Here is a 27,472-nt window from a genome sequence, read left to right as displayed (position 1 = left end):
AATTGAAAATAAATCTACAGATATCTTAAATATTAAAACAAAATTGGCAGTTTGGAATAATTCCAACAAAAGTTTAGATTAAATTGAGAAAAAGCACCCTGTCTTAGCTGACAGTTTGCAGTGTAATCAAAACCTCCTGGCATGATATTCCATTCTCAGAAGCTCGGTATCATGTGATTAACGTATCACAATTACTAAATTAAACTCCATCCTGTAATCACTCTTGAGTGTCCAGTATTTACAGCCTGTGACCAATGAAATCCTTTGGTCAGAATCCGTCCAATTCCTCTCATTTCTTTTGATAAAAAGGAAGACTTGCATTTACATAAGAACATGTACAACCCCAGGACATCCCAGATCATTTCACAACCAATGAGGTAGTTTTGAAGGACAGGCACGGTTGTAAATCCAGGAAATGCAGCAGCCAATTAGCACAAAGTAAGCTCCCACATACATTAATGTAATAATATTTTGTTTTCTTGTCAATTTCATTTCACGACTCTTGAACTTAGTCCTGTCAAAACCAACTTAAACATGTTCTCAGGTCTGGCAAATCCTTCTCCCAGCCTCTGCCTTTAACATTATGTCAACAGTTGGCCACATTACAATTTAAAAAGCATCTGGAGGGCATATGAATAGGAAGGGTTTAGAGGGATATGGGCCACATGCTGGCAGGTGGGACTAGATTGGGTTGGGATATCTGGTTGACATGGACAAGTTGGACCGAAGGGTCTGTTTCCGTGCTGTACATCTCTTTGACTCTATGATTCTAATTACAAATAGCCCCTTTGCAGTGCCCTTAACACATCAAAATGTCCAAAAGGCCATTCACATTGATGTAAAACAAAATCTGACACCAAGCCGCGTGAGAGAGTTTTAGGACTGGCAAGGTAGGTTCTCTTCAGGGGTGAAACAGAGGCCATGAGGATTAAAGAGGGAACTCTAGAGGCTAAGATTGCATTATTATTGTGCTGCTAACCAGGGGTTAATGTAGGTCAGGGAGCCATGGGAAGACCTTGCCTTCACTTCTTCAGAATAGTGCTGATGGGATCCTTTATTTACTTGTAAAGTCCATTAATTGCTTTGGGGAATCCTGTGGATGTGAAAGGCACTATTTAAATAAGTAACCCCCGACTATTGAAATCCCTTATCTCGATTCTAGCCTATCACTCTGCCTTAGAGTGACCACTACATTTGAGCCATTATTTAACATATAAACTGTTTAAACCTGTTCCATTATGTTGCAACCTGAATTGCTTTGAAATATTCATATTAGCTACCATAACAATCTGAATTCCTGGATTTTATTATCATGCTGCACCTAGCATGAGATAGTAATTATTTCCTTTTCTTAAAAATTATTAATATAAAGACACAGTTGAGATGTTTTAAATGTTTAAAATTACACCTTTACCTTTAATGATCTGTGATGTTTCCTCATTAGATTGCATTGAGGGAGGAACATTAATGCTGCAGCATTGAAGTATGATCAGGAATTTATCTTCGTACATTAAATGTAAAACTCTCTCTCTCCACATCCAGCTCAGTGTTCCAGTGTCTGCAGTCTGCACTTATATCATCTTCAAAAAAATAATGTATGGTGGTTCATGCAACTTATTGTCCTGTGTCTCTTGATAAAAGATCATGTTATAACCATTTTTGCATATTTCATCGAACTGTATAATTCTCTGTTGGAAAGACAATGACTGGTTTTGAAATATAAACTGAATTGATTTTATTCATTCTTGGGATATGGACTTAACTCACAAAGCCCAACTCTAATTGGGCTTTGGGGTGTGGGGACACCCTACTGCCTGGCTTAAACAGCTGCCCAACTGGTTAAAGAATATGGGACAAGTCTTGTACATTTCCATAACCTTCACATCCCCAAGACCTCCCAAAATGTTTTATCATCGATTCAATTGTTTTGAGGAAGAGTCACTGGTGTAAGGCAAGAAATTGGGCATTTGAGTGGTGCACAGCAAGATCCCACAAACATCAACAAGATGTACAACCTGTTTTTGTTCCAACTGTCCAAAAGGAGGCACCTCCAAAAGTGCAGCAAGTATCTGATGTGGGGGGCAGCCTCTGGGATTAAAGTCAAGAGTATCAACTGCTAATTGTTTCAAAGTTAGGTGCATACGGGGTATGGGAGGAGGGAGCTATTGAATAAGGGGTGTAGGGACATCCTCAATGATTTTCAGGAGGGAGTTTCAGGATTTTGAATGAGCGACACTGATGGAACATGATATCATTTCAAATCAGGATTGCCTTGGAGGGGAACGTACCAGGCATGATGTTCCCACATATCTGCTGCCTGAGTCATTCTAGATGTAGAAATTGCAGCTTTGGAAAGTGTTGTTGTAGTTTTCTTCTTGAGTTGCTGCAGTGCATCTTGTAAACAGTACACACTGCTGCTACTGAGCGTTGGTGGTGGATAGAGTGAGTATTTGTGGATGTGGTGCCAATCAAGTGGGGGCTGCTTTGTCCTGGATGGGTGTTGAGCTGCTTGAGTGTTTATGTCTCCACGAGTCTCCACAGCCCTCAGGGCAGAGAATTCCAAAGATTCATCATCCTCTGGGTGACAAAATTCCTCTCTGTCCTAAATGGTTTGCCCCTAATTTTGACACTATGCCCCATGGATCTGGCAATATAATATGCGACACCAGGTTAGAGTCCAGCAGCTAGTGCCTGAGGAAGGACTGGGGGCTCCGAAAGCTTGCAGTTTCAAATAAACCTGTTGGACTATAACCCGGTGTCATGTGATTTTTGACTTTGTCCACCGCAATCCAACACCGACACCTCCATATCATGAATATAATATGCAAAATAGAAGAAGAAACACTCACCCATCTAAGCAATTTTTCCAAGTCTTTCATCCATTTACTTACTGCACCTGGAACTAATAGTCCTGTTGAACATTGTTGTTTAATCTGCTGCTCGATGATCCCTCCCTAATAGCACTGTGGCTCTACCAACAGAACGTGGACTGCAACAGTTCCAGAGGGCAGCTCTCCACCATCTTCTCGAGGGCAATTAGGGATTAGCAACAAACACCCAAATCCTCTGAGCCACAAAAGATTAAGTTTCAGAAAGAGGTCCAGGTGGTTTAAAGCACTGTGTGTCCTCAGTCTGTACTGTTTCTAGCTCTGGTGTTATTTTCAGCAACGAATGACTGTCCTTTCCTATTCTGTGTGACATGTGTTCTTATGCTTCAGCTTTGGGATACAACATGATGGGACTGGCAATGACTGTGAGCCTATTGGGAAAAGGCCTTTCATCATGTCTCCACAGCTCCTGTATGATACCAGCCCTTTAACCTGGTCTCGCTGCAGCAGGGAATACATCACCCGCTTTCTTGAGTAAGTGTCTCTTGCTTCGCGTCTTATACAGTGTTGAGAATTGGTGAAGGACCCTCTCATTGTTTTGCTATTTGAGAAATGAAGCATTTAAGGAGCTTTCTTGATGAGTTGCTACAAACTCCTGAGATTAGTTGAAGCTGTGTTTCCATGACCTCAAAAAACATTATGCAATCACTCATGGGGCAGGGAACTACAGAGGCGACAGTGAGAAATTGTCTGTTAGGCTCTAGTAATGAATGTCCTTTCAGGTACTTATCACTCTAGGACAGCCTCAGCTCAGCTTGCTAATCTGTAACAATTTGGCTGATCCCTGTTGAGGGGATGCTGGAGGATTGGGGAACTAGATTGCGAAGTTACAATTATTGGCCTCCTTGTTCATGGAACCATTTAGGGTTCCTATTCCTGACCCCTTGCTGGAGGCTGTTTGGGCATTTGCAGAGATTAGGCTCAGTTGTAAGGCCTATCAACGTTGGATAGCCTGCTGATCATCCCAACCTAATCTTCTGCACAAGGAGTAGCCCCCATGATTGGCTACATTGGTGACCTCAGTGAAGGTGAGATGAAAGTTGGACACATTTGGTACGACAAGAATGAGAGGTTTATCTCGGCTTATTTTTAAATCATCAGTAAAGTGTTCCCCTATCCTTTTTTTGGTTTTGTCTATTCTTTCATGGGATGTAGGCTTTGCTGACCAGGTCAACATTGGGACTCATCCCTAATTGCCCTTGAACTGTATGGCTTGTCAGACCACTTCAGAGCGCAGCTGGGGAGTCAACAACTTGACTGACCTCTAGGCCAGGTCAGAACAGGAGGTCAGATGCTTAGCTCTAAAGAATAACAGTGATCCAAATGGGTTTTTGTGTCAGTCATTGATAGTTTCAAAGTGACCAACAAGAGTCGTTTCCAATTGCAAACTTATTGATTAGATTTAAATTCCATCAGGCAAGTCAAACCCAAGGAATTTGAAACTGAGTCCTCAGGACCATGCCCTGGCCCTCGGGATTACTAATACTGTGATATTAACGTGGTATCACTGTTTGGTGACAGTGTATTGATGCGTGTTTTTTGTCTGATTGTGGTTTGTAGCCGTGGATGGGGTCTGTGCCTGGATGATGTGCCGAGTAAGGAGGTGATTGATTTGCCCTCAGTGGCACCGGGAGTTTTGTACGACGTCAATCATCAGTGCCGGCTGCAGTACGGAGCCCGATCAGTCTTCTGTGACAACATGGATGTACGATAGACCTTGTACTTTCACAAATCACAATCTGAACTTGTCTCTGGATACAAGTGGTTAGTCCCAGTCAAAGAGGCACTGAGCTCTGTGTGTCTCTGAACCCCATAGAACATAAAGGAAAGGTTTTCAGTGACGCAGCCTTCCCCTGCTTTGGTTTTGTACATTTATATAGTTCCACAACACTTTCCCACCAATGAAGTACTCTTGATGTGAAGTCGCTGTTGGAATATAGGGAGGTGCATCTGTTTATTTTATGATGTCACGTGAGGGACGGATGTTGGCCCGGAGAGCCTCAGGGAGATTCTCTCTTGCTCGTTGCAATTGGGCCTTGGCATCTCTGAGGGAACACACAGGCCTATGGTCTTATCTGATCTATGGTGCCTCTGACAATGCAGCATTCCCTTAGTGCTGCATCACAGAGTCAACGTGCTTTCTGCTTCGTATTGGTCCCATTTGAGGAACTCAAATCTAGTCCAAAGATTCTGGGAGTTTGATGTTGGAGCGGGGTGGTTGCTGGTGAACATGCATGTGAGACTCACTGCCCTACTATCTGAACACATAAAGCAAGCATCCTAATGTGGACCCTCCTGGAGTGAATTGTGAGTTATTGCTTTGAGTCTAACCATTCCCATCTCTCCCTGACAGAGTGTCTGTAATACCCTATGGTGTACCGTGGGAAACACCTGTCACTCCAAGCTGGATGCTGCTGTAGATGGTACAAAATGTGGAGAGAACAAGGTAATGTCTGCAACTAAGTCACCATTAAATTTCTCATCAGTTCGCACCATTTAGTCCAATCAAGAGGATGAGAAATTAATGAGCTGCTCTTGAGGTGATTGGCCAAATGTGGCACACAGTGTGAACGCATTCAGACCTGTCTATCTGTTTCCACGCAGAATTAGTGAGGGAAGTTAAGACTATAACAACATTAATAAGAGCAAGAGTAGGTCTTTCAGTCCCTCAAACCTGCTCTACCAACCAATAAGAGTTTGGTCATCTGTCCTATTGTAATCATCCAATTCCTGAGACCCAGAGAAACTAATGGATCCATTAATTGAGTGTTGATTGGGTTTGAATTTGTTATATAAAGATGGGAAGCTCGTAATCAGTGAGTGAGAGTTCTTTGGAGTGTGATTTACTGCAAATGAAGTTCTTGTATAAATGTGAGGACTTAAATTCTTTTTAAAGACTGTTAACCTTTGGAGTATATCACTAGTATCTCCTTAATGTGCCTTGGCGTCACGCTCACTTTGATAATACTCTAGTGAAGCACATTAGGTTTTTTTGACTTGAGTAAAAGTACTATATAAATGCAATTTTGTTATTGCATCTGAATTGTGAGTCTGTCATGCCAGCAATGAGGACAGCAAAACATTTCTTGTTCTAACAATTCCTGCTTCTTATTTCGCTGAATCGGAAATGTATGAATGACAATATTCTCACCATTCCCCAACAGTGGTGCTTTGATGGAGACTGCATATCCACAGACCAGCGCCCTGAGAGGACAAATGGAAACTGGGGAGCCTGGGGTTCGTGGTCTTCCTGTAGTCGCACTTGCAGTGCAGGAATACAAAGTGCTGAGCGACACTGTAACAATCCAACGTAAGCTATTTCCATTTCTCCTGGATATATTAGCTCAAGCAGATCAGTTAATGCACTCTCGAACAGTGTTCCAATATTGAGTTCAGTTAACAGTCAATGGCACAAGAATGGATGTTGATGTGGATTGTTCCCTTAACAGCAGAGGGCTGAGATGTGAGAGAAAATTGGAGTAGAGCTCAGATTCCTTAAACTCAAAAAGGGACAAATGAGATAGAAAACGTAACGGAGTGATGAATATGGAGCATTGCTTCAATAACCAGAACACAACTCGAGCACAAATGCAAGACTACCTAAAGGCTAATGTCAAGAGGTATTTTACACAAAGAATAATCAGCACATGCATGGGTACAGCTCTAGAATAATTTAAGGATTAATTAGATGCTGTTGTAAGAGCATTGTAGGTTCTGTACACAGTCTGAAGGGGCATGCAACACTCTACATACCTTTCTGAATGTGAAGGTGCGAGCTTGTCTCCTTGTTCTGGCTCAGTCAGGAGTCCACTTGTTTCTTAAGACAAAAGGTAATGGAGAAGGTGATTAAACCTTAGGCCACACTGCTCCCTCAGATTGACATGAATAATTTTATGGCTTTATTGGAAGATATTTATCTTTTAACCAGCATAAACAAAATCAGATTATCTGGTTGTTATTACACTGATATTTGTGGGAATGTGCTGTGTTCAAATGGGCTGTCTGTGTTTCCTTTGGAAATTTGCAATGTGCAACTTACAGTAACTGTGCTTCAAAAGAGTTCATTGACTGTGAAGCCTTTGGGATCTGCTGAGGATGTGAATGGTGCTATGGGAATGAAGGCTATCTCTCCTTTTCTTGTTTCTCAGTTTAGTTTTCAATCAGAGTAGGATCAGCTGAGCAGATTTCAGGGAAATGGCACAGAAGTGAAACGAGATTATTTGACACTGTGAGTTGTTGGAAGGGCCATATGAGTGGGTGTTGATTCAATGATAACTTTCAAAAGAAAACTGGATAAATATTTGATGTGTAAAGAATCAGAGTACCGCGAAGAAAGATCAGGGGAATGGGGCTCATTGGAAAACTCTTATCAAAGAGCCATCCAAAGCTGAATGTGTGCTCAATGACCTTCTGCGTTCCGTAAGAGTCTGAAATTCTATGAAAACTCCTTCTGCTTTTTGCATTTCTTCAGTGTTTTTGTTTAGACTGAGTGACTGAGCCTTCGTTTAAATGGGCTGTGGGATTAAGATTGGCGGGTGTTTTTTTATCTGAAGTTTATAAAATGACTGATCTAAACCTCACTCTTGTCCAACCATAACACTTCATGGGTGATTACTTTTGCATTTAACAGTGCTGTTGCCTCATCAACAAAGAATCACTAGATCTTGGGGGTCTCCTTCATTTCTTCTGCTCAAAAAAATCTAAGCCGTTTACTCACTTATCCGTTTATTTGACCTTATGGTTTCATTTATAACCCTTGACAGAGTCTCGTGTGGCAAAGTTAGCAGCTGTGTTTTTGTACTATGGCAACAGCAATTGCCATTGACACTGGTCTGGTTTCTAAGGGAACAGAGGGAAACCAAATATGTGACTTTTTCTTTCCCATTCAAGGTAATTCTAGTAAACGATCATAAACAAAATCTGGGCAGATGGTGCTGGAGGATGCATTGAAAGGCTATTATATTTACAAGCGCCTTGACTCTGCTGTTTAAGAGTCATTACCATGGAATGAGGTACAGCAATATGGACAAACTTTTTGATTGTCTTCATCTAATATTCTTTCCATTTACTACTTGATTATTCAGTAAGATCATCTCTGAGCTGCTTTATAGCTTTCCATGTAATTTCCAACAAGGACTTTCAATGATGCTTTCACCATCATTCCGTGTAATAACAATTTCCCTGAAACATCCCCCTTCTTACAGTGAAATGGAACTGTGGTACTCAGTATCATTGTTTTGATTAAAATGCCATCTCAAACCATCAAAACATTATCGCTCTTTTCCATTCTCTCACAATTTATTTTTGCTAGGCTGCTATTGAATTAATTCCCAGTTTGTCTATTAACTTTCCCAGTTTAATGCATTAAATCTTAACCCTCGGGTTAATATATTTTGTGTACGATCATGTAGATGCATTGCTTGTAACCCATTATAACTCTCAGAATACATTGAATACAAAACCACTCCCCTCAGAACCAGCTTGAGGTAACAATGAATTACCTTGAAGAGTAATACCTGTTCTTGAATGGGAACAGTAATGACTAATTACAGTAATCTGTTGTTATTACCTTTGATTGAAGGAGGAGTCTTGCCAATGTGTTGGGCAGTCTTGGCTTTTCCTCAAAAGTGCACAAGATCCTTAACGTACTTCGGAATCACAGAGATAGGCGGAAGAATGTTCAGTTTAATGTCTCATCCAAAGACTGACCCCCCCCCCCCCCCCCGACACTGCAGCATTCCCAGGGAATCCAATTCTGGAGTGAATCCCTACCATGCTCTGTTGAAAGCACTGCTGATTGGGCCAGGCAATGGTTTAACCATAAGGATTAAAGACATCTGCTCTAGACATGAAAAGTAAAATGGTAAAATTAAGCACAGATGTAAAAGATTTGGGTGGTCAATAGTTTGTACTGGAAGAGAAGATGATACAACATGATTTAATCCTGCAAAAAAAAAGTTACTTATGTTTCTTGGCATTGCACAGAGCAAGGTCTGCTTAACTGTCTGAAGGTAACAGTTATATTTTAATAAAGCGTGTAGCTGAACCTCTGTCCCAGGCACTTGCCTTTTTCAGTATAAATCCTCTCAAAGACCCAGTCATTGTGGATTTAACTCCATCAAGCATCTAAGCTGGAGACCTGTGAGCCCAAAATGTACTTCCACTATAGTTTAGTACACCGAATGAGTTCAGTATGGAATGAGCAGACAGTTATCATATATCCTCTGAATTAAGAGATGGAGAGTTAAAAATAGAGACAAAGGAAAAGGTTTTTAACAATCTAAAACCGGAAAGACTGAGGCTCCACATTTATAACTGTTCACTTTCTGAACATGATCAATGATTGCTTAACATGGAAACCCAGTAAAACTATGGCACTCAGGTGGAGGTTAAGTGAAAAAGATCATTTTTGTAAAGTGAGTGATGGAGCAGCACAAATTTTTGGAAAAGATTTACAAGGATGTTGCTGGGATTGGAGAGTTTGAGCTATAAGGAGAAGTTGAATAGGCGGGGGCTAATTTCCCTAGTGCAGGGGAGACTGAGAGGTGATCTTCTAGAAGTTTATAAAATCAAAAGGGGCATGAATAGGGTGAGTAGCCCAAGGAATTTTTCCCAGGGTAGGGGACTCCAAAACTAGAGGGCATAGGTTTAAGATGAAAGGGGAAAGATTTAAAAGGAACCCAAAGGACAACTTTTTCATGCAGAGGGTAGTATGGAATGAGCTGCCAGAGGAAGTGGTGGAGGCTGGTACAATTACAACATTTAAAAGGCATCTGGATGGGGATATGAATAGGAAGGGTTAGGAGGGATATGGGCCAAGTGCTGGAAAATGGGCCTAGATTAATGTAGACCATCTGGTCAGCAAGGACAGGTTGGACCAAAGGGTCTGTTTCTGTGCAGTACATCTCTATGACTCTAAATAATAGTTTGTAGAAATTTGTGATTTGCTGGTTATTGCTTCCTCGCCACATGAATAATAGCAAGAATCATTCAAACTTTGTTTAATTTTTCAGTGGAATGTGAATTAATATTTTCAGTATATCAATAGATTGTTCTGCCTCATACCTTCAAATCCACGAGAGCTAACTGCCAATTTCATTTTGAACTTAATGAACGAGTGCCAGCTCCATTGAGTTTCTCCACTTGTTTAAATTCACTCACAGAACATGGGCATCATTGGCTGAGCCAGCCTTTATTGCCTGTCCCTAATTGTCCTGAAGATGGTGATGTTGAACCACCTTCTTGAACCGCTGCAGTCCATGTGTTGTAGGTAGACCCAGGATAATGACCCAGCGACAGTGAAGGAGCGGTGATATTTCCAGGTCAGGATGGTGAATGTCTTGGAGAGGGTGGTGTTCACATGTATCTGGTGCCCTTGTCCCTCTAGATGGTGGAGGTTGTAGGTTTGAAGGTGTTGTATGGAGTCATACTGAGTGCATCTGTAGATGGTACATACTGCAACTGCAGAGTGTTGGTGGTCGAAGAAGTGGATGCTTGTGGATGTGATGCCAATCAAGCGGGCTGCTTTGTTCTGGGTAGTATTAAGCTTCGTGAGTGTTCTTGGAGCTGCACCCATCCAGGCAAGTGGGAAGTATTCCATTACACTCCTGACTTGTGCCTTCTTGATGGTGAGACACTTTGAGGAGTCAGGAGGTGAGTTATTTGTGGCAAGGTTTGTAGCCTCAACCTGCTTTTAGAATCCTTACAGTGTGGAAGCAGACGATTCAGCCCATTATGTCCACATAGAGCCTCCAAAGAGCATCCCACCCAGCATTCCTCATGGCTAGCCCACCTGACCTGCACATTCCTGGACTGTGGAAGAAACCAGAGCACCCGGAAGATACCCATGTAGACACAGGGAGAATGTGCAAACTCCACACAGACAGTCGCCCGAGGCTGGAATCGAACCTGGGTCCATGGTGTCGTGAGGCTTGTGGCCACAACATTTCAATGTATAGACCATATCAGTTTCTGGTTAATGGTAACCCCCAGGATATTGATAGTAGGAGATTCAGGCTGAAATGCCATTGAATATCAAAGGGTTATATTTAGATTCTCCCTCCTTCCACTGCCACCCAGCCCAGTCAACAAGGAAGAGTATGTGTGAGTAAATCATCTATTCAAATGCAAAATCATTAATTTCTCTCAACTAACATTAACACATTAATTGTTGTAGCTCTACAGATTGCTACAGTGTCAGGTTCACTGGGCAAACATGATGGCACAAGATTCCTGAACAATATATTTACTCTGGGTAATTTGTCATATTCTGTTTGTCTCTTAAGAAACTGATTTATTTTTGCTATGTATTAATAACATTCATCCATCTTCCATGAGCCCAATTGCTGCAGTGAGGCACTTAATGACACAGGCTATTTTCAATGTGATCTACTTATTTTGTAATTCAAATGTTAAGGTAACAAATGATTTGAAAACCTTATCATTGTCATTTTAAAAGCATCGACATTTTTAACAGAAGAGACTCAGTAAACTGCAAAGTGAGATGAATCTGACAATTCCAGTGCAGACCTGACCGGGGTGGTGCTGAGAAAGTGTTTCCCTGATCGGAAAATCCAGAACACAGGGTCATTTAGGACTGAGATGAGGAGAAATTTCCTTCGCTCTGAGGGCTGAAAGTCTAGTATTCTCTACCTCAGAGAGCAGTGGGTGAATATAAGAAATGGGTCCATGGACCAGTACTTACTAAGGGAATTAAAGAATGGGAGGTGGTGGAAGTACACAATCAGCCATGATCTTACTGAATGGTTGAACAGGTTCTTAAGGGCCCAGTGGTCAATAGAAAATAGACAATAGACAATAGGTGCAGGAGTAGGCCATTCAGCCCTTCGAGCCTGCACCGCCATTCAATATAATCATGGCTGATCATTCCTAATCAGTATCCTGTTCCTGCCTTATCTCCATAACCCTTGATTCCACTATCTTTGAGAGCTCTATCCAACTCTTTCTTAAATGAATCCAGAGACTGGGCCTTCACTGCCTTCTGGGGCAGAGCATTCCACACAGCCACCACTCTCTGGGTGAAGAAGTTTCTCCTGAGCTCTGTCCTAAATGGTTTACCCCGTATTTTTAAGCTGTGTCCTCTGGTTCGGCACTCACCCATCAGTGGAAATATGTTTCCTACTGCCAGAGTGTCCAATCCTTTCATAATCTTATACGTCTCAATCAGATTCTTTCTCAATCTTCGAAACTCAAGGGTATACAAGCCCAGTCGCTTCAGTCTTTCAGTGTAAGGTAATCCTGCCATTCCAGGAATTGACCTCGTGAACCTACGCTGCACTCCCTCAATAGCCAGAATGTCTTTTCTCAAATTTGGAGACCAGAACTGCACACAGTACTCCAGGTGTGGTCTCACCAGGGCCCTGTACAGCTGCAGAAGCACCTCTTTGCTTCTATACTCAATTCCTCTTGTTATGAAGGCCAGTATGCTATTAGCCTTCTTCACTACCTGCTGTACCTGCATGCTTGCCTTCATTGACTGGTGTACAAGAACACCCAGATCTCTCTGTACTGCCCCTTTACATAAATTGATTCCATTGAGGTAGTAATCTGCCTTCCTGTTCTTGCTACCAAAGTGGATAACCATACATTTATCCACATTAAACTGCATCTGCTATGCATCTGCCCACTCACCTAACTTGTCCAGGTCACCCTGTAATCTCCTAACATCCTCATCACATTTCACCCTGCCACCCAGCTTTGTATCATCAGCAAATTTGCTAATGTTATTGCTGATACCATCTTCTATATCATTAATATATATTGTAAAAAGCTGCGGTCCCAGCACGGATCCCTGCGGTACCCCACTGGTCACTGCCTGCCATTCCGAAATGGAGCCGTTTATCACTACCCTTTGTTTCCTGTCAGCCAACCAATTTTCAATCCAATCTAGTACTTTGCCCCCAATACCATGCGCCCTAATTTTACTCACTAACCTCCTGTGTGGGACTTTATCAAAAGCTTTCTGAAAGTCCAGGTACACTACATCTACTGGATTTCCCCCGTCCAACTTCATAGTTACATCCTCAAAAAATTCCAGAAGATTAGTCAAGCATGATTTCCCCTTCATAAATCCATGCTGACTCTCTCCTATCCTGTTACTACTATCCAGATGTGCAGTAATTTCATCCTTTATAATAGACTCCAGCATCTTTCCCACCACTGAGGTCAGACTAACTGGTCTATAATTTCCTGCTTTCTCTCGACCACCTTTCTTAAAAAGTGGTATAACATTAGCCACCCTCCAATCCTCAGGAACCGACCCCGAATCTATTGAACTCTGGAAAATAATCACCAACGCAGCCACAATTTCCCGAGCCACCTCCTTCAGTACCCTGGGATGCAGACCATCAGGCCCCGGAGACTTATCAACCTTCAGACCTAACAGTCTCTCCAACACCAAATCCTGGCAAATATAAATTCCCTTAAGTTCTGGTCCTTCAGCCACTGTTACCTCAGGGAGATTGCTTGTGTCTTCCCCAGTGAACACAGATCTGAAGTACCCATTTAATTCCTCTGCCATTTTCCTTTGTTCCTAGTAATATATTCCCCTGTTTCTGTCTTCAAGGGCCCAATTTTTGTCCAAACCATTTTTTTGCCTTGCACATACCTAAAAAAGGTCATGTTCAATCCTAATGTGGAGGTGCTGGTCGTGGACTGGGGTGGACAAAGTCAGAAGTAAAACGGCACCAAGTTATTGTCCAACAGGTTTATTTGAAATTGCAAGCTTTCAGAGCACTGCGCCTTAGTCAGGTGAAGTGGAGGGAAACGCACAATGGCAAGATAATTCCAAGTAATTAAGAATGTCAACTGATAAGTACTAATAGTATGCATAGAGTGTCAGCAGCTGAATAACAAGTGAAGGGATGACTAATGTAGAGAGATAATTACAAATAATCTAAAATAAGATGGTGCCAGAGACAAGCCAAAAGGCTGGGATAACATGAATGGGTATCAGAGTCGCATGATGAGAGCCTAACCTCAGGAACAAGTAATCAAAAATATACAAACTAATTAAGGTAATTACTTGTGATTATCTCTCTACCTCCAAAAATTTGTGATTTTAAATAAACCTGTTGGATTATAACCTGGTGTCGCGTGACTTCTGACAATGTTCAATCCTGACTTATTTTGTTGTGATGTATGAAAAGTTTGGTATGTTTTGGGTGGTAGGCAGACCAGTGTTACATTCTGTAAAAGAGAAAGGTTTTTTAATTGTAGAAAGTGATAAAGCAGAAATCTAGTGTAACATAAAATCCGGTGCTCATCAATCAAAATGTTGATGTTTCACTGCTGGAGTATTCTATTTCCTCAGCTCCAAGTTTCCTTGCTGAGCTGTTGCTGGGTCAGCTGATAAATTCAGATAAACAACTTCACTTTGTGTTAGGGAGAGTTTAACAAGATGTAGCATCTGATTTCTACTTAGAACTGTTATTGTATGGTTTTAATAAATTAACCAGGGACTTCCAAGACATATGATGCTATCTCTTCTCTGAATAAAAGGCAGTGGTTAACCGTCTGAATGACATTTCGACAGTAACTGCAAACTTTCTGAATTCAAAGGAAACATTCCCCTTTATAGACTTAGTAAAAGGCTAAAGCCTTCAGTATTACTGAAAAAAAGACACATTTTGTCAAAGCTTTTTATTTTATACTTACCAGGATATTTCACAACAATACAAATGCAAGGCAAATAACACCATTGTCTGATTGGCAAATGAACCCTGATTAGCAGTAGCAATTCCATGGTGTTCACCATTAACAGGATGCTGCCTTCAAGCCCATCACACAAATGAGTAATGTTGTCTCTGAATTCCAGTGCCAGTGTAATAGCAGGTGTATAAGTCCCAAAGACTGGCAGATTGTCTCAAATATCCGAGGAGCAGGAGAGTTGAAGTTTTGAGCATAAGCTCTTCATCAGGAATTATCACAATGTCGACTCTCCTGCTCCTCAGATGATGCCTGACCAGCTGTGCTTTTCCAGCACCACACTTTTCGACTCTGATCTCCTGCATCTGCAGTCCTCACTTTCTCCTTCCAGATTGTATCAAATAGTAAGATACTGATCATGCCCGACCAGACAGCTTGCAAAACATGTGACACAGTGCCCAATACTCAATGTGCATCTGCAATTGGACAACAATTGCTAGACAAACCTGAATGTGTGCGGAATTGCATTGACAAATAACTTAGTTTGTCAGTTGAGCTCACAAAGTGCTGCTGCACTTTAGTGTAATGGAAGCTGTATAAAATAATACACGGGGCCCTGTCCTTTTCAGGTAGACAGAACATGTCCATGCACTGTGCTGGTCTCAGCAACACAACTGACAATCATTCGCTGGCTTAATTTCAGGGCAACGCTCTGACCAATCAGAGTCGACCTACCTGCAAGCCTTACTCAAAGACTGGCTGCCCCCAATCAGCATTAACAGATGCAATCACCATGGCAACATATCTACCAGCATCCACTTACTTTTGGAAATGCATCCACTTACTTTTCCCATTGTATGTTGGTGTCCTAGACCAATATCATTAAAACAAATTATTTGATCATTACCTCCATTGCTGATTGTGGGAGCCTGCTGTACAAAAATGTCTGATATGTTTCCTACATCATGACAGGGACAGCACTTTAAAAGTACTCCATTGGTTCTAAAATACTTTAGAATATCCTGAAGTGACAAAGGCATTGTAAATGTAAGAGTTTTCTTACTTTAAAACTTTAAATGGTAATAGCAGGTTGAGTCGCGTAGTTAGGAAGAGAAATACAATGTTGGCATTTATCTTGAGAGGACCAGAATGTAAAAGCAGAATGTCAAAGCAGCGATATATTTACAGGGCTCTGGTCAGACCATGAATATTATGGTCTGCATTAAAATATTGTGAGCAATTTTGGGCCCCAAACCTCAGGGAGGGGTGATGTACTGGGCCTGAAGTGGATCCAGGGGAAGTTCATGAGAATGGTTCCAGGAATGAAAGGCTTAACATATGAGGAATGTTTGAGGACTCTCAGTCTATACTTGATGGAGTTTAGAGGGATAAGTGGGGGGAGTCTCATTGAAATTTACAGAATACTAAACAGCCTTGTCTGGGTGGACATTGGGAAGATGTTTCCATTGGAAGGAGAGACAAGGACCCAAAGGCATAGCCTTACAGTAAAAGGAGATGAGGAGAAACTTCTTCAGCCAGAGAGCGATGAATCTATGGAATTTATTGCCACAAAAGGCTGTGGAGGCCAGGTCATTGAGTATATTTAAAACGGAGATAGATAGGTTCTTGAGTATCCGGGGGATCAAGGGTTACAAGGAGAAAATGGGAGAATGCGTTTGAAAAGTGTATCAGCCATGATTGAGTGGCAGAGCAGACTTGATAGGCTGAAGGGCCTAATTTCTGCTGCTGTGTGTTATGAACTTATGATTAGATGCAACAGTAACATGATTCCCTGTAAGTACATAAATTACAAGGAGACGTTGTGTGTATGTATGTGTATGTATGTATGTATGTATGTATGTGTGTGTATGTGTAGAGTAAATATAAACCCAGAAGCAGTAAATGGCTTCAGCCTTCCTCAGCTCACTGACCTCGAATGGCTCCATGCCGTCAAATGTTTTTAAACCCCTTCTGCTGTCTGCAACCAACTCTTTTTCTAAAAACCTTTCAATTTTTTGAGTGCCTCCAATTTTGACCTCTTGCTCACTCTAGATTTCCATCGCTCCATTATTGGGGGCCACACTTTCATCTGCCTGGGTCCTGTGTTCTGGAATCCTTCCACAAACCTCTCTCTCTCACACACTCTCTCGCACACATTAAAATTCTTACAAAAGCTAACCTCTGTGATCCAGCTTTTGGTCACATCACCTAACGTTCCCTTGTGTTGCTCAGTGTCAAATTTTGATTGATAACACTTCTGCAAAATGCCTTGGAATTTTTTACTGCATTAAACGTGCTATGTAAATGCAATTTGTTGGTAATGATGAAAAATAAGGAAAGAAGGACATAAAGCGGGAACAAAAGTCCTGGTTTATTTTGAAATCTGTTCATTTCCAGGTTTCAGTGATTCCAGCTGGGGGTGGCTGTTGAATTAAATGTCCAGATAAGAGATGATGAAATATGAAATATCATTAAAAGTCTGGAATTAAAAACTAGCGTAATGTAATCACAGTCAATTGTCAGAAAAATCCACTGGGCCATCAGGTTAACGTACTGATATAGTTGATGATTCTTACAGTACAGAAGGTTCTGGCTCAGATCCTCCATTGGCCCTGGCACAGTTGTTTGTCGCTGTTTTTAACTAATCTGTTTGGACATGTTATGCCTCCCCGCCAGGTAGTCCCTCTGGTGTAAGTGAGGACTGTAGATGCTGGAGATCAGAGTCTAGATTAGAGTGTGCTGAAAAAGCACAGCAGGTCAGGCAGCATCCAAGGAGCAGGAAAATTGATGTTTCAGGCAAAAGCCCTTCATCAGGAATGCTTTTGCCCAAAATATCGATTTTCCTGCTCCTCGGATGCTGCCTGGCCTGCTGTGCTTTTCCAGCACCACTCTGATCTAGTCCCTCTGGTGTGCCAGTCTTGGCTATGGGTCACGTGGATTGTTCAGTGATGTGTTTCACTTTGCAGGCCCAAGTATGGAGGCTCGTACTGTCTGGGAGAGAGGAAGCGATTCCGGGTCTGCAACATCAAAGCTTGTATCTCCGAGCTGCCGACCTTCCGTCAGATACAGTGCAGCCAGTTTGATTCGATGCCTTACAAAGGGAAGCTGCACAAGTGGATTCCTGTGCTCAGCCAAGGTAAGTCCATTATTTGATTGGTATTAACTTGCATTTCTTTCTTACCTGACTACTGGATTACTAATTGATTCTATATTAGACTATTCTAACAAAGGTCTAGCACACACATGAAGGGTCAAATGGCCTCTTTCAGTGTCACTCAAATCTCAATATCTTTAAGTTACCTTTATGCCATGTTTAAAACCCTGTAAAAGAAGATCTAGAATTATTAATTCTTGTGTTGTTTGTTCTTGAGATGCTTAAAGATTTATTGAAACAATTATTTTCAAAATTGAAACCTCAGTGTATGGTTTCTTTTGAAAAGGGGATTGGTTTTAAATCAGGACCAAACTGCTCAGTGAAATCTGGATTCATACTGATATCATTACAAAGTATTCACTGTGGGGAGACAGGCCATTCAGTCCAATTGATCTGTGCAAGCTCTGCATGAGCTTCCTCCTACCCTCCTGCATGTATCACATTACTGTATCGTTCATTCCTCTCCATCATGTTTATCCAGCTTTCCCTTAAACATATCTGCTGCTATAGCCTCTCCCTCTTATAGTGGAGCGAGGGGTAGGCAGGAAAATGGAGCTGAGGCCTCCTAGCCCCCTTGGGCCACCCCCTCATTCCTGATGAAAAGCTTATGCTCAAAACATTGAATCTCCTGCTCCTCGGATGCTGCCCGAGCAGCTGTGCTTTTCCAGCACACACTCTTTAGCCACAATCAGATCAGCCGTTATTGATGATGGAGGGGCCAAATGGACTACTACTGCTCTTACTTCCTATATTCACATGTAGTCTGTGAGTTAGGAGGTTTCTTCTGAATTCCCGACTGGAATTGTTAATGATTACGCTCATCAATTCTGCTTATATTCCAGTCGGCAAATAGAAATATTTTCTCTCTGTAGCCACAGGTGGGAAACAGGAGGTTGAACCTGCATGTTACAGTAATGTGCTGTCCCCTTCCTCAACCATCAAATCTATCATCACACAAACATCTCCCACCCCGATCCTCTATTTGTTCATTCTTCAGTCTACTGTTTTTTATATCTTCACCTTTTTGACATCTTCTCTGGTGTTCTTTATGTATTAGACAAGACATGAACTAGCACTGCGTACAGTATAGCAGCAGTGATCTAATTGAGGTTTTGTGCAAGTTTCACAATGTTGTCCTTCAAGCTCCTGTCTCCCTGTCAGTCCCCCTGTGTGTCGGTCCCGCTGTGTGTCGGTCTCCGTGTCAGTCCCCCTGTGTGTCGGTCTCCCTGTCGGTCCCCCTGTGTGTCGGTCCCCCTGTCGGTCCCCCTGTCGGTCCCCCTGTCGGTCCCCCTGTCAGTCCCCCTGTGTGTCAGTCTCCCTGTGTGTCGGTCTCCCTGTCAGTCCCCCTGTGTGTCAGTCTCCCTGTGTGTCGGTCTCCCTGTCAGTCCCCCTGTGTGTCGGTCCCCCTGTGTGTCGGTCCCCCTGTGTGTCGGTCCCCCTGTGTGTCGGTCCCCCTGTGTGTCGGTCTCCCTGTCAGTCCATCTCCCTGTCAGTCCCCCTGTGTGTCGGTCCCCCTGTGTGTCGGTCCCCCTGTGTGTCGGTCTCCCTGTGTGTCGGTCCCCCTGTGTGTCGGTCTCCCTGTCGGTCCCCCTGTGTGTCGGTCTCCCTGTCGGTCCCCCTGTGTGTTGGTCTCCCTGTCGGTCCCCCTGTGTGTTGGTCTCCCTGTGTGTCGGTCTCCCTGTCAGTCCCCCTGTGTGTCGGTCTCCCTGTGTGTCGGTCCCCCTGTGTGTCGGTCTCCCTGTCAGTCCCCCTCTGTGTCGGTCCCCCTGTGTGTCGGTCTCCCTGTCAGTCCCCCTGTGTGTCGGTCCCCCTGTGTTTCAGTCTCCCTGTCAGTCTCCCTATGTGGGCAGCACGGTGGCACAGTGGTTAGCACTGCTGCCTCACAGCGCCAGAGACCCGGGTTCAATTCCCGCCTCAAGCGACTGACTGTGTGGAGTTTGCACGTTCTCCCCGTGTCTGCGTGGGTATCCTCCGGGTGCTCCGGTTTCCTCCCACAGTCCAAAGATGTGCAGGGTCAGGTGAATTGGCTGTAGTGTTAGGTAAGGGTAAATGTAGGGGTATGGGTGGGTTTCGCTTCGGCGGGTCGGTGTGGACTTGTTGGGCCGAAGGGCCTGTTTCCACACTGTAATCTAATCTAATCTAATGTGTCGGTCCCCCTGTGTGTCGGTCCCCCTGTGTGTCGGTCCCCCTGTGTGTCGGTCCCCCTGTGTGTCGGTCTCCCTGTGTGTCGGTCTCCCTGTGTGTCGGTCCCCCTGTCAGTCCCCCTGTGTGTCAGTCTCCCTGTGTGTCGGTCTCCCTGTCAGTCCCCCTGTGTGTCAGTCTCCCTGTGTGTCGGTCTCCCTGTCAGTCCCCCTGTGTGTCGGTCTCCCTGTGTGTCGGTCCCCCTGTGTGTCGGTCCCCCTGTGTGTCGGTCCCCCTGTGTGTCGGTCTCCCTGTGTGTCGGTCGCCCTGTGTGTCGGTCCCCCTGTCAGTCTCCCTGTCAGTCAGTCTCCCTGTCAGTCAGTCTCCCTGTGTGTCGGTTTCCCTGTCAGTCCCCCTGTGTGTCGGTCCCCCTGTGTGTCGGTCTCCCTGTCAGTCCCCCTGTGTGTCGGTCCCCCTGTGTGTCGGTCTCCCTGTCAGTCCCCCTGTGTGTCGGTCCCCCTGTGTGTCGGTCCCCCTGTGTGTCGGTCTCCCTGTCGGTCCCCCTGTGTGTCGGTTCCCCCTGTGTGTCGGTCTCCCTGTCGGTCCCCCTGTGTGTCGGTCTCCCTGTCAGTCTCTCTGTCGATCTGTTTGGTCCAGAGCCAAACTCACTGTGGTTGGTGACACAAACAAACCACAGTTTGCAATTGGAATCAGAGTTAATGCTGGGATTTTATCGTTGGTGAATTTGTGTAATTTTACTCATGGTATATCTCGCCCTCAGTTAATCCTTGTGAGCTACACTGCCGTCCCATAGATGGTTACTTTTCAGAGAAAATGTTGGATGCCGTGATTGATGGGACACCTTGTTTTGAGGGAAACACCAGCAGGGATATGTGCATCAACGGAATCTGTAAGGTATAGAGTGATCTGAAACAATGAGAGTGAGTGGGAGCTACCTTCTATCTGCATTTGGGTGTGAAACAATGTGTTTACTTATTTAATGATTGCTAACCCCCAGAGTCCAGTATCATTTCCTCGTTTGCTGGGTTTCAGAGGATTAGTCAGTCTGCAGAGGTGTAACGTGCAGTATTGTCTGTGTCTCTCCTCAGGAGAGTTCATTAGGAGTTTGTACTGAGGTCCCAGGGCTGGCAGTGGGCTGTTCAGGGATCCGAACTTGTCCTGAGCCTGTTTCATTTGGCAGGTGGGATTTGTCAGAAGGAGTGTATATTCCTGTGTCTCCTGAACTCTTCATCTGAAGGTGTCTCCTTATGAATTGTGCTCAGGAAGTTTTCTCTCTGTGCAGTGTTGGAATGGGAGGTGGACATGACAATGAATTATAGAAAGAGCGAGTGAGATGTAGCATGAATGGTGAAAACAAATCAATACTCACACGCCTAATAGCGTGAGGGCTAATTTTACTGTATCGATTCTGGTTCCACCAAAAGCACCGATTGCCAAGGATGAAATGGAAATGCCCGTGAGCACTCTGTATTTCGGATCTCAATGAGTGTCACTCGCCATTTGTACTTCTGTATGGCTGAGCCTCCATTCCAGGTATGAATTGGCAGGTCGAGTCTGTCTGGGACTGACAGTTGCCCATTGAGCTGCTCTCAGTCAGACACAAGCATAATTCCTTGGAGACAAAGCAGAAGGAATGTTTCGGAACCCATGACCCTTCTTTAGAACAGAGATCTGAAGAAGGGTCACTGGGGCCAAAACATTAACTCTTCTTTCTCTCTCCACAGATGCTGCCAGACCTGCTGAGTTTTTCCAGCAATTTCTGTTTTTGATTCTGATTTCTAGCACCAGCGGCTCTTTGATTTTCTTTTTGATGTGGAGGAGCCAGTGTTGGACTGGCGTGGACAAAGTCGAAACTCACACGAAACTGGGTTATAGTCCAACAGCTGCCTGACGAAGGAGCAGCACTCCAAAAGTTGGTGGACTATAGCCAGAGCTGGAAATGTGCTGCTGGAAAAGCGCAGCAGGTCAGGCAGCATCCAAGGAGCAGGAGAATCGACGTTTCGGGCATGAGCCCTTCTTCAGGAATCTTCCTGAAGAAGGGCTCATGCCCGAAACGTCGATTCTCCTGCTCCTTGGATGCTGCCTGACCTGCTGCGCTTTTCCAGCAACACATTTTCAGCTCTGATCTCCAGCATCTGCAGTCCTCACTTTCTCCTCGGGCTATAACCAGAGTCAGGTGATTTTTGACTTTATTTGACATTTTGTCCTTGAAGGCAGCCCAACACAGGTGCATTGGTCTGGAAATCTGGGCCGGGGGGGTGGTAACTGGGGGGAGGGGAAGGTGCATTTTGTCTGCCTTTAAAAAACAATTTCATGTCCAAGGTGCCTATGAGGTGGTAATCACTATCACTGAAGCTAAACAATTCAGGATCTTGCTGACACATTTTCTGGAATTCTTTTCAAATCCACCATCAACCAGTTCAATTCGTGAATAAGGGGCGAGCTGAGTTGAAATTCCCAGGACCTCTGTGCTCCAGAGGTTACAACATCCTTTGAGTTTTAGAAATGTGCAGACGAGATAACGGCAGCAATCCTGTGAGAACAAGCTCCTGTTAGAAACTTGTTTAAGCTGGAAGATTGTCCCCATTGTCCACTTATTTCGTTGACACTAGTCATTCAGATATTTATGGGTCAGATGTATAATCCCGAATGAGCAGAGGTAGCCCCTACTCTCTGCGCTCTCCAGCCTGACGGAGTGAGAGAGCTCTTTCATGCTGTTCTTGCTGCACATTAAGCGATACTTTTCAATAATTGCAGGAGAGCTTTACAAAGTGGATCATATCAACAGAACAAAGGAAATCAAAACAGAGCATGAATGGATGAACTGAAGTGGAAAGCTTGTTATAACAAACTGTTCAGTCAGAGAGATTACCGTATCTGTAAACAAAAAAGTCCAAGGATGCTGCCTGACCCGCTGTGATCCCCAGCATTTTTTGTTTTTGTTTCAGATTTCAGCAACTGCAGTAATTTGCAGATTATCATATGCTCAGTTTATGGTAACACGATACCCAGCATATTTATAATGTAATCATCTTCAGTGCCTACTTGACAATGCTTTGCCATTCATTATTGCAGAAATTAAAAAAGACTGATCATATTTTTTGTGAACTGTCTGCTTTTGTGCTTTTCACTGACTTTGATTATTTCAGTGTCTGACCCATTAAATGGACCCAAAATTCAAAATCTATGCCTTTTTTGCTTTGTAGTATTCTTGGAATTGCAAACTGTTTTTAAGAAATGATTGATATGTGTATGAGGATTGAATTTGACTTCCAACCTGAACAGTAAGCTGCTGTATCTCTTCAAACAATTATTTAGGAAAGTTAGCGTAAAGTAAAGATAAAATAATGTCTCTTATGCCATGCATTTGTGTATCAGTTTGCCATATTAAAGCTCTGTGGTATTTAGCAGACATCCTGAGGAGTTATCACAAGGTGTGTTTTTGGGAGAAATTATGACAGTCACTGACCTTGTAACTAAAATTTCCAAGTAACTAACAGCTGCCCTCTAAATGACCTTCACAGCGAACAAGCATTCCGTAAGTAACTGCACGCGTTAATTTAAACCACTTTCCCGTGGGAGTACTTGAACAAAAACCTCAAACGGGCCAGTCAGATGAGAAAAGCTGGATGGAATGACAGTACCGAAGCCCCCAGTCCAACTTCGAAATGTGTAACGGTGTTCCTGCTCAGAACACCAGTTGAAGCAATAGTGTTTTTCCCCATCAGCTGGAGAGCTAATGGAACCTCTCGTCAACTCCTTTTGGGAAGATCTTGCTGGTATTAATGGACCCTGAGGGTGATAAGTTCACCCCTTCAGAGATACTGGGCATTTAGGAGCTGAGAGCTATCCACGGCTTCCCTTCCATTGCAGAGTCCCTCAATCAGGCACTGAGACTTGATCAGAGCCGTGAAGGGAGTGGGAGATTCACCCAGAACCCTCCAATCTCCAACCATGATTGAAGAGGCATCAAATTCTATCCGAGATGACACAGATCCAAAATAATCGTGAATAAGGTCACGTTCACCATTAGTGTGGAGCTTGTCATTTACAAATAACTATGAATGAGTGGGCCACTCACCCCCTCAAGCCTCAGTAAGATCATGGCAGACCAATAAATGCACTTTACTTCCTTTCTATATATATGTTTGGGTTTCTTTGGGGTAGTGATGTTATTTTCTGTGGTGAAGTCACTTCCTGTTCCTTTTCTCAGGGGGTGGTAGATGGTACTACCCTCTGAGAAAAGGAACAGGAAGTGACTTCACCACATGAAATGAGATCACCAACCCAAAGAAACCCGTATATTAATAAATAGAAAGCAGGAATTTTCAGCAGTGCTTCGCCCGGAGGCCCACTGAAGATGTTACCTAGTAGGGTGGAAATATCTGGAAATGAACCTTCAAGCTCAGCAAGCAAACCTACATCCAAAGCCTCAATCTAAGCTACAAATCTTCTGAAAACTCGTTAAGTCCAACATGTTTATTTGGAAGCACTAGCTTCCCTTTCAGTTACATCACACTGGAAACGTTTGCTATAAATTCTGTGTCTTACAATCTTATTATCCACAATCACCTGATGAAGGAGCAGCGCTCTGAAAGCTAGTGCTTCCAAATAATCCTGTTGGACTATAACCTGATGTTGTGTGATTTTTAACTTTGGTAAGATCAGCATTTATTCTCCACCCCAATTCATTTCGAGAGGGTAGCGATGAGCTTTACTTTCTCAAATTCCTGCAGTTCAGTGAGGAGTGGGGATGTCAGGCAGAGAAATACATACATCCACTGTACTGTTAGTGAAGAAACAGCAGGACGTGGAATATTTAGTCATGGGAGCTCAGTGAGTCAATCAGTTGATTCTACCTCTTCAGAATTTCATCAAAAAAGAATGTACAATTGTACCAGAATTTGGATTCTAATCAGGGAGCAAAGAGGGCTAGTTAGGACAGAGATGAAGAGGAATTTCTTCTCAGAGAGTCATGAATCTGTGGGATTCTTTATTGCCAGGAGCTTTCAAGACTGGGTCATTCAGTATATTCAAGACTGAAGCAGATGGATTTTTGATCAGTCAGGGAATCAAGGATTATGGCGAAGAGGCAGGAAAGTGGAGTTGAGGATTTTCAGATCACTGAATGGCAGAACAGACACAATGGGCTGAATGACCTACTCTGCACTTACATTTTAGAGTCTTATAGCCGTTCACACCTTAAAGTTTCTAATGGTCTGACTGATGAAAATTGTGAACCCTGTGTCCCAAATCTTTGTGTAGAATTAATGGGAAAATAAATAAAATCGAATGTAATGATACAATCTAGTAAGGTTTGCTGTACTTTAGATCCAAATTACTTCGATTTGATCAAAACAGCAAGCGCAAAGAGATGAGGTGTCTTTAATAAGAAATTTGCCGATATCCAAGAGATGTGCAAGCTAGGTGGATTGGCCATACTAAATTGCCCCTAGTGTTCAGGGTTTGGTAGATGGTGTGTTAGCCATGGGAATGCAGGGTTACAGGGAAAGGGTGGGGTACGATTCTGGGTGGGATGCTCTTCAGAGGGCTGGTGTGGACTTGTTGGGCTGAATGGCCTGTTTCCACGCTGTAGGGATTCTGTGGATAAACTTTAATAGACTGTGGTACCCCAGGACAGTTGCTGATTTGGACTTCTTGTTTCAGAATGTAGGTTGCGATTATGAAATTGACTCCAACGCGTTGGAAGATCGTTGTGGAGTCTGCCATGGAAATGGATCCACCTGTGAGACAGTAAAGAAGACATTTGATAAAACAGAAGGACTGGGTAAGACAATTCAGTGCTTTGACAAACATTGATTTTTAGATAGTCAGTGCTCACTCCCCTGGTTAAACATCCCAACTCCATTCAAACCAAAATTAACATTGAGTCCCATAAGGAGATACTAGAAATTATGATGCAATGCTTGAGCAGAGAGCTGGGTTTAGCAAGTGTCTTCAAGGAAGAGAGAGAGGTATAGAGGTGTAACCTAGAAACATAGAGAGCAGGAAATGGGAGAAAATATTCTGGAGTTTAGGACCCAGATGGCTGAAGGCACAGGCCAGCAGTCACGGAGTGATTAAACAAAGTAACAGAGTCTCAGAGGCTACAACTGGTGCAGTGCTAGTGTCTTGTCAATCTGTAGGAGCTGGAGGAGGTTACTGAATTGGGAGGGGTGAGGACATGGAGGAATTTGAACACATAGATGATAATTTATGAAGTGAGGCATTCAGGAACTGGGAGTCAGTGTGAGGCAGTGAGCACAGTGGGTTAGGGCAATGGGACTTGGTGCAAGTTAGAAGACAGTTAACAGAGTTTTAATTTCCCTAAACCATGTGATAATCTATTCTTGATGTTGTGCTAAATCTCAGTGAGACCCATTCATCTGTATAAAAGCACACAGCTGTTGACCTTCTCAAATTCAGGTTTTAATGTCTTCCCATTGGAACTAGCTGATTATAGCCTTAAAGGAATAGCAAAGCTAATCATATCTGTAACTGACAATGAAACTCTGATGCACACTCTAGTTATCAGATTACTAGGACATTAGCAGCTCTTCATGGGGTGGAGGTCCGATGTGGATAATATCTGTACATAACTTGGCTGGTATTCTCTGCAATCTAGGTTTAAAGTGCGATTTGTAATTCAATGGGATTCCAATTTTAATCAGTGCTTGACAAAAATCTGAAGTATTTCGTAATCTGCCTGATGAGAATAATGTGGAATGTGTAAATTGGAAACATTACAATTTAAATGAAATTAATGTCAGCCATATAATCTAGTACAGGTTGTTATACAATTAGAATGATGAATGCAGTGAATAGAATAAACCTGGCCTTAGATTATTACCTGGTTATGGCAATAAAGGCCAGCTCCTCCAAAGAAGGGAATATTAGTTCCAGTTAACCTTTTGGAAATGTGTGGCCAACACTAAAACAGGGCAGAGCAAATTCCAGCTCAGTTTACATTTTTTTCTAATATCCTTCTCAATTGATATTCATTCATTTCCAAGACCAATTCTATTTCCATTTGTATTTTGATTCAAATGTGAAGAATGACGGTGGGTGACAGCATCAGAGGGAATTATGTAATGAAATCATTTCTGGTAGAAATCAGTGAATAATTGGTGTTTGTGTGACTTGCAAAAACAGTGACATTTCCTCAATCGTGATATTTTAAGAATGAATTTATTTTTTAACTTACTTGTGGGATGTGAATGACCTGCATTTAATCCCCATCCCTGGTTGCCCTTGAGGAGGTGGTGGTGAGCTGTCTTCTTGAACTACTGCATCCTCCTGCTGTGGGTTGACCTGCAATGCCCTGAGGAAAGGAATTCCAGGATTTTGACCCAGTGACAGTGAGGGAACAGTTATATGTTTCCAAGTCAGGATGGTGAATGGCTTGGAGGGGATCTTGTAGACGTTGGTGTTCCCATTTATCTGCTACCCTTATCCTTTTGGATGGAAGTGGCTGTGCTGTCTGAGAATCCTTGGTGAATTTCTGCTATGCATCTTGTAGGTAGTACACATTGCTGCTACTGAACATTGGTGGTGGAGGGAGTGGATGCTTGTGGATGTTGTGCCAATTAAGTGGACTGCTTTGATAATGTCAAGTTTCTTG

The 27,472-nt window shown here is 43.2% G+C and overlaps 1 protein-coding gene across 1 annotated transcript in view; it reads left to right on the top strand.

Moving 5' to 3' along the window:
* adamts7 (ADAM metallopeptidase with thrombospondin type 1 motif 7) overlaps positions 1–27,472 on the top strand; it is a 199,327-nt gene that overhangs the window by 54,870 nt on the left and 116,985 nt on the right. Inside the window, exons 8-14 of the mRNA XM_043677125.2 lie at positions 3,219–3,362; positions 4,449–4,593; positions 5,242–5,334; positions 6,053–6,198; positions 17,522–17,691; positions 20,612–20,745; positions 25,519–25,639. Of these exons, the coding sequence (XP_043533060.2) occupies positions 3,219–3,362; positions 4,449–4,593; positions 5,242–5,334; positions 6,053–6,198; positions 17,522–17,691; positions 20,612–20,745; positions 25,519–25,639 (953 nt within the window). The remainder of the gene's footprint in view (positions 1–3,218; positions 3,363–4,448; positions 4,594–5,241; positions 5,335–6,052; positions 6,199–17,521; positions 17,692–20,611; positions 20,746–25,518; positions 25,640–27,472) is intronic.

Source organism: Chiloscyllium plagiosum, unplaced genomic scaffold (genome assembly GCF_037043375.1).
Source record: "Chiloscyllium plagiosum isolate Xiang-an unplaced genomic scaffold, Cpla_swu_hap1 HiC_scaffold_39, whole genome shotgun sequence".
In the NCBI taxonomy this organism is placed as follows: Eukaryota; Metazoa; Chordata; class Chondrichthyes; order Orectolobiformes; family Hemiscylliidae; genus Chiloscyllium; species Chiloscyllium plagiosum.
Note: the sequence above shows the minus strand (reverse complement) of the source record. Positions and strands in the feature narration are given on the sequence as shown.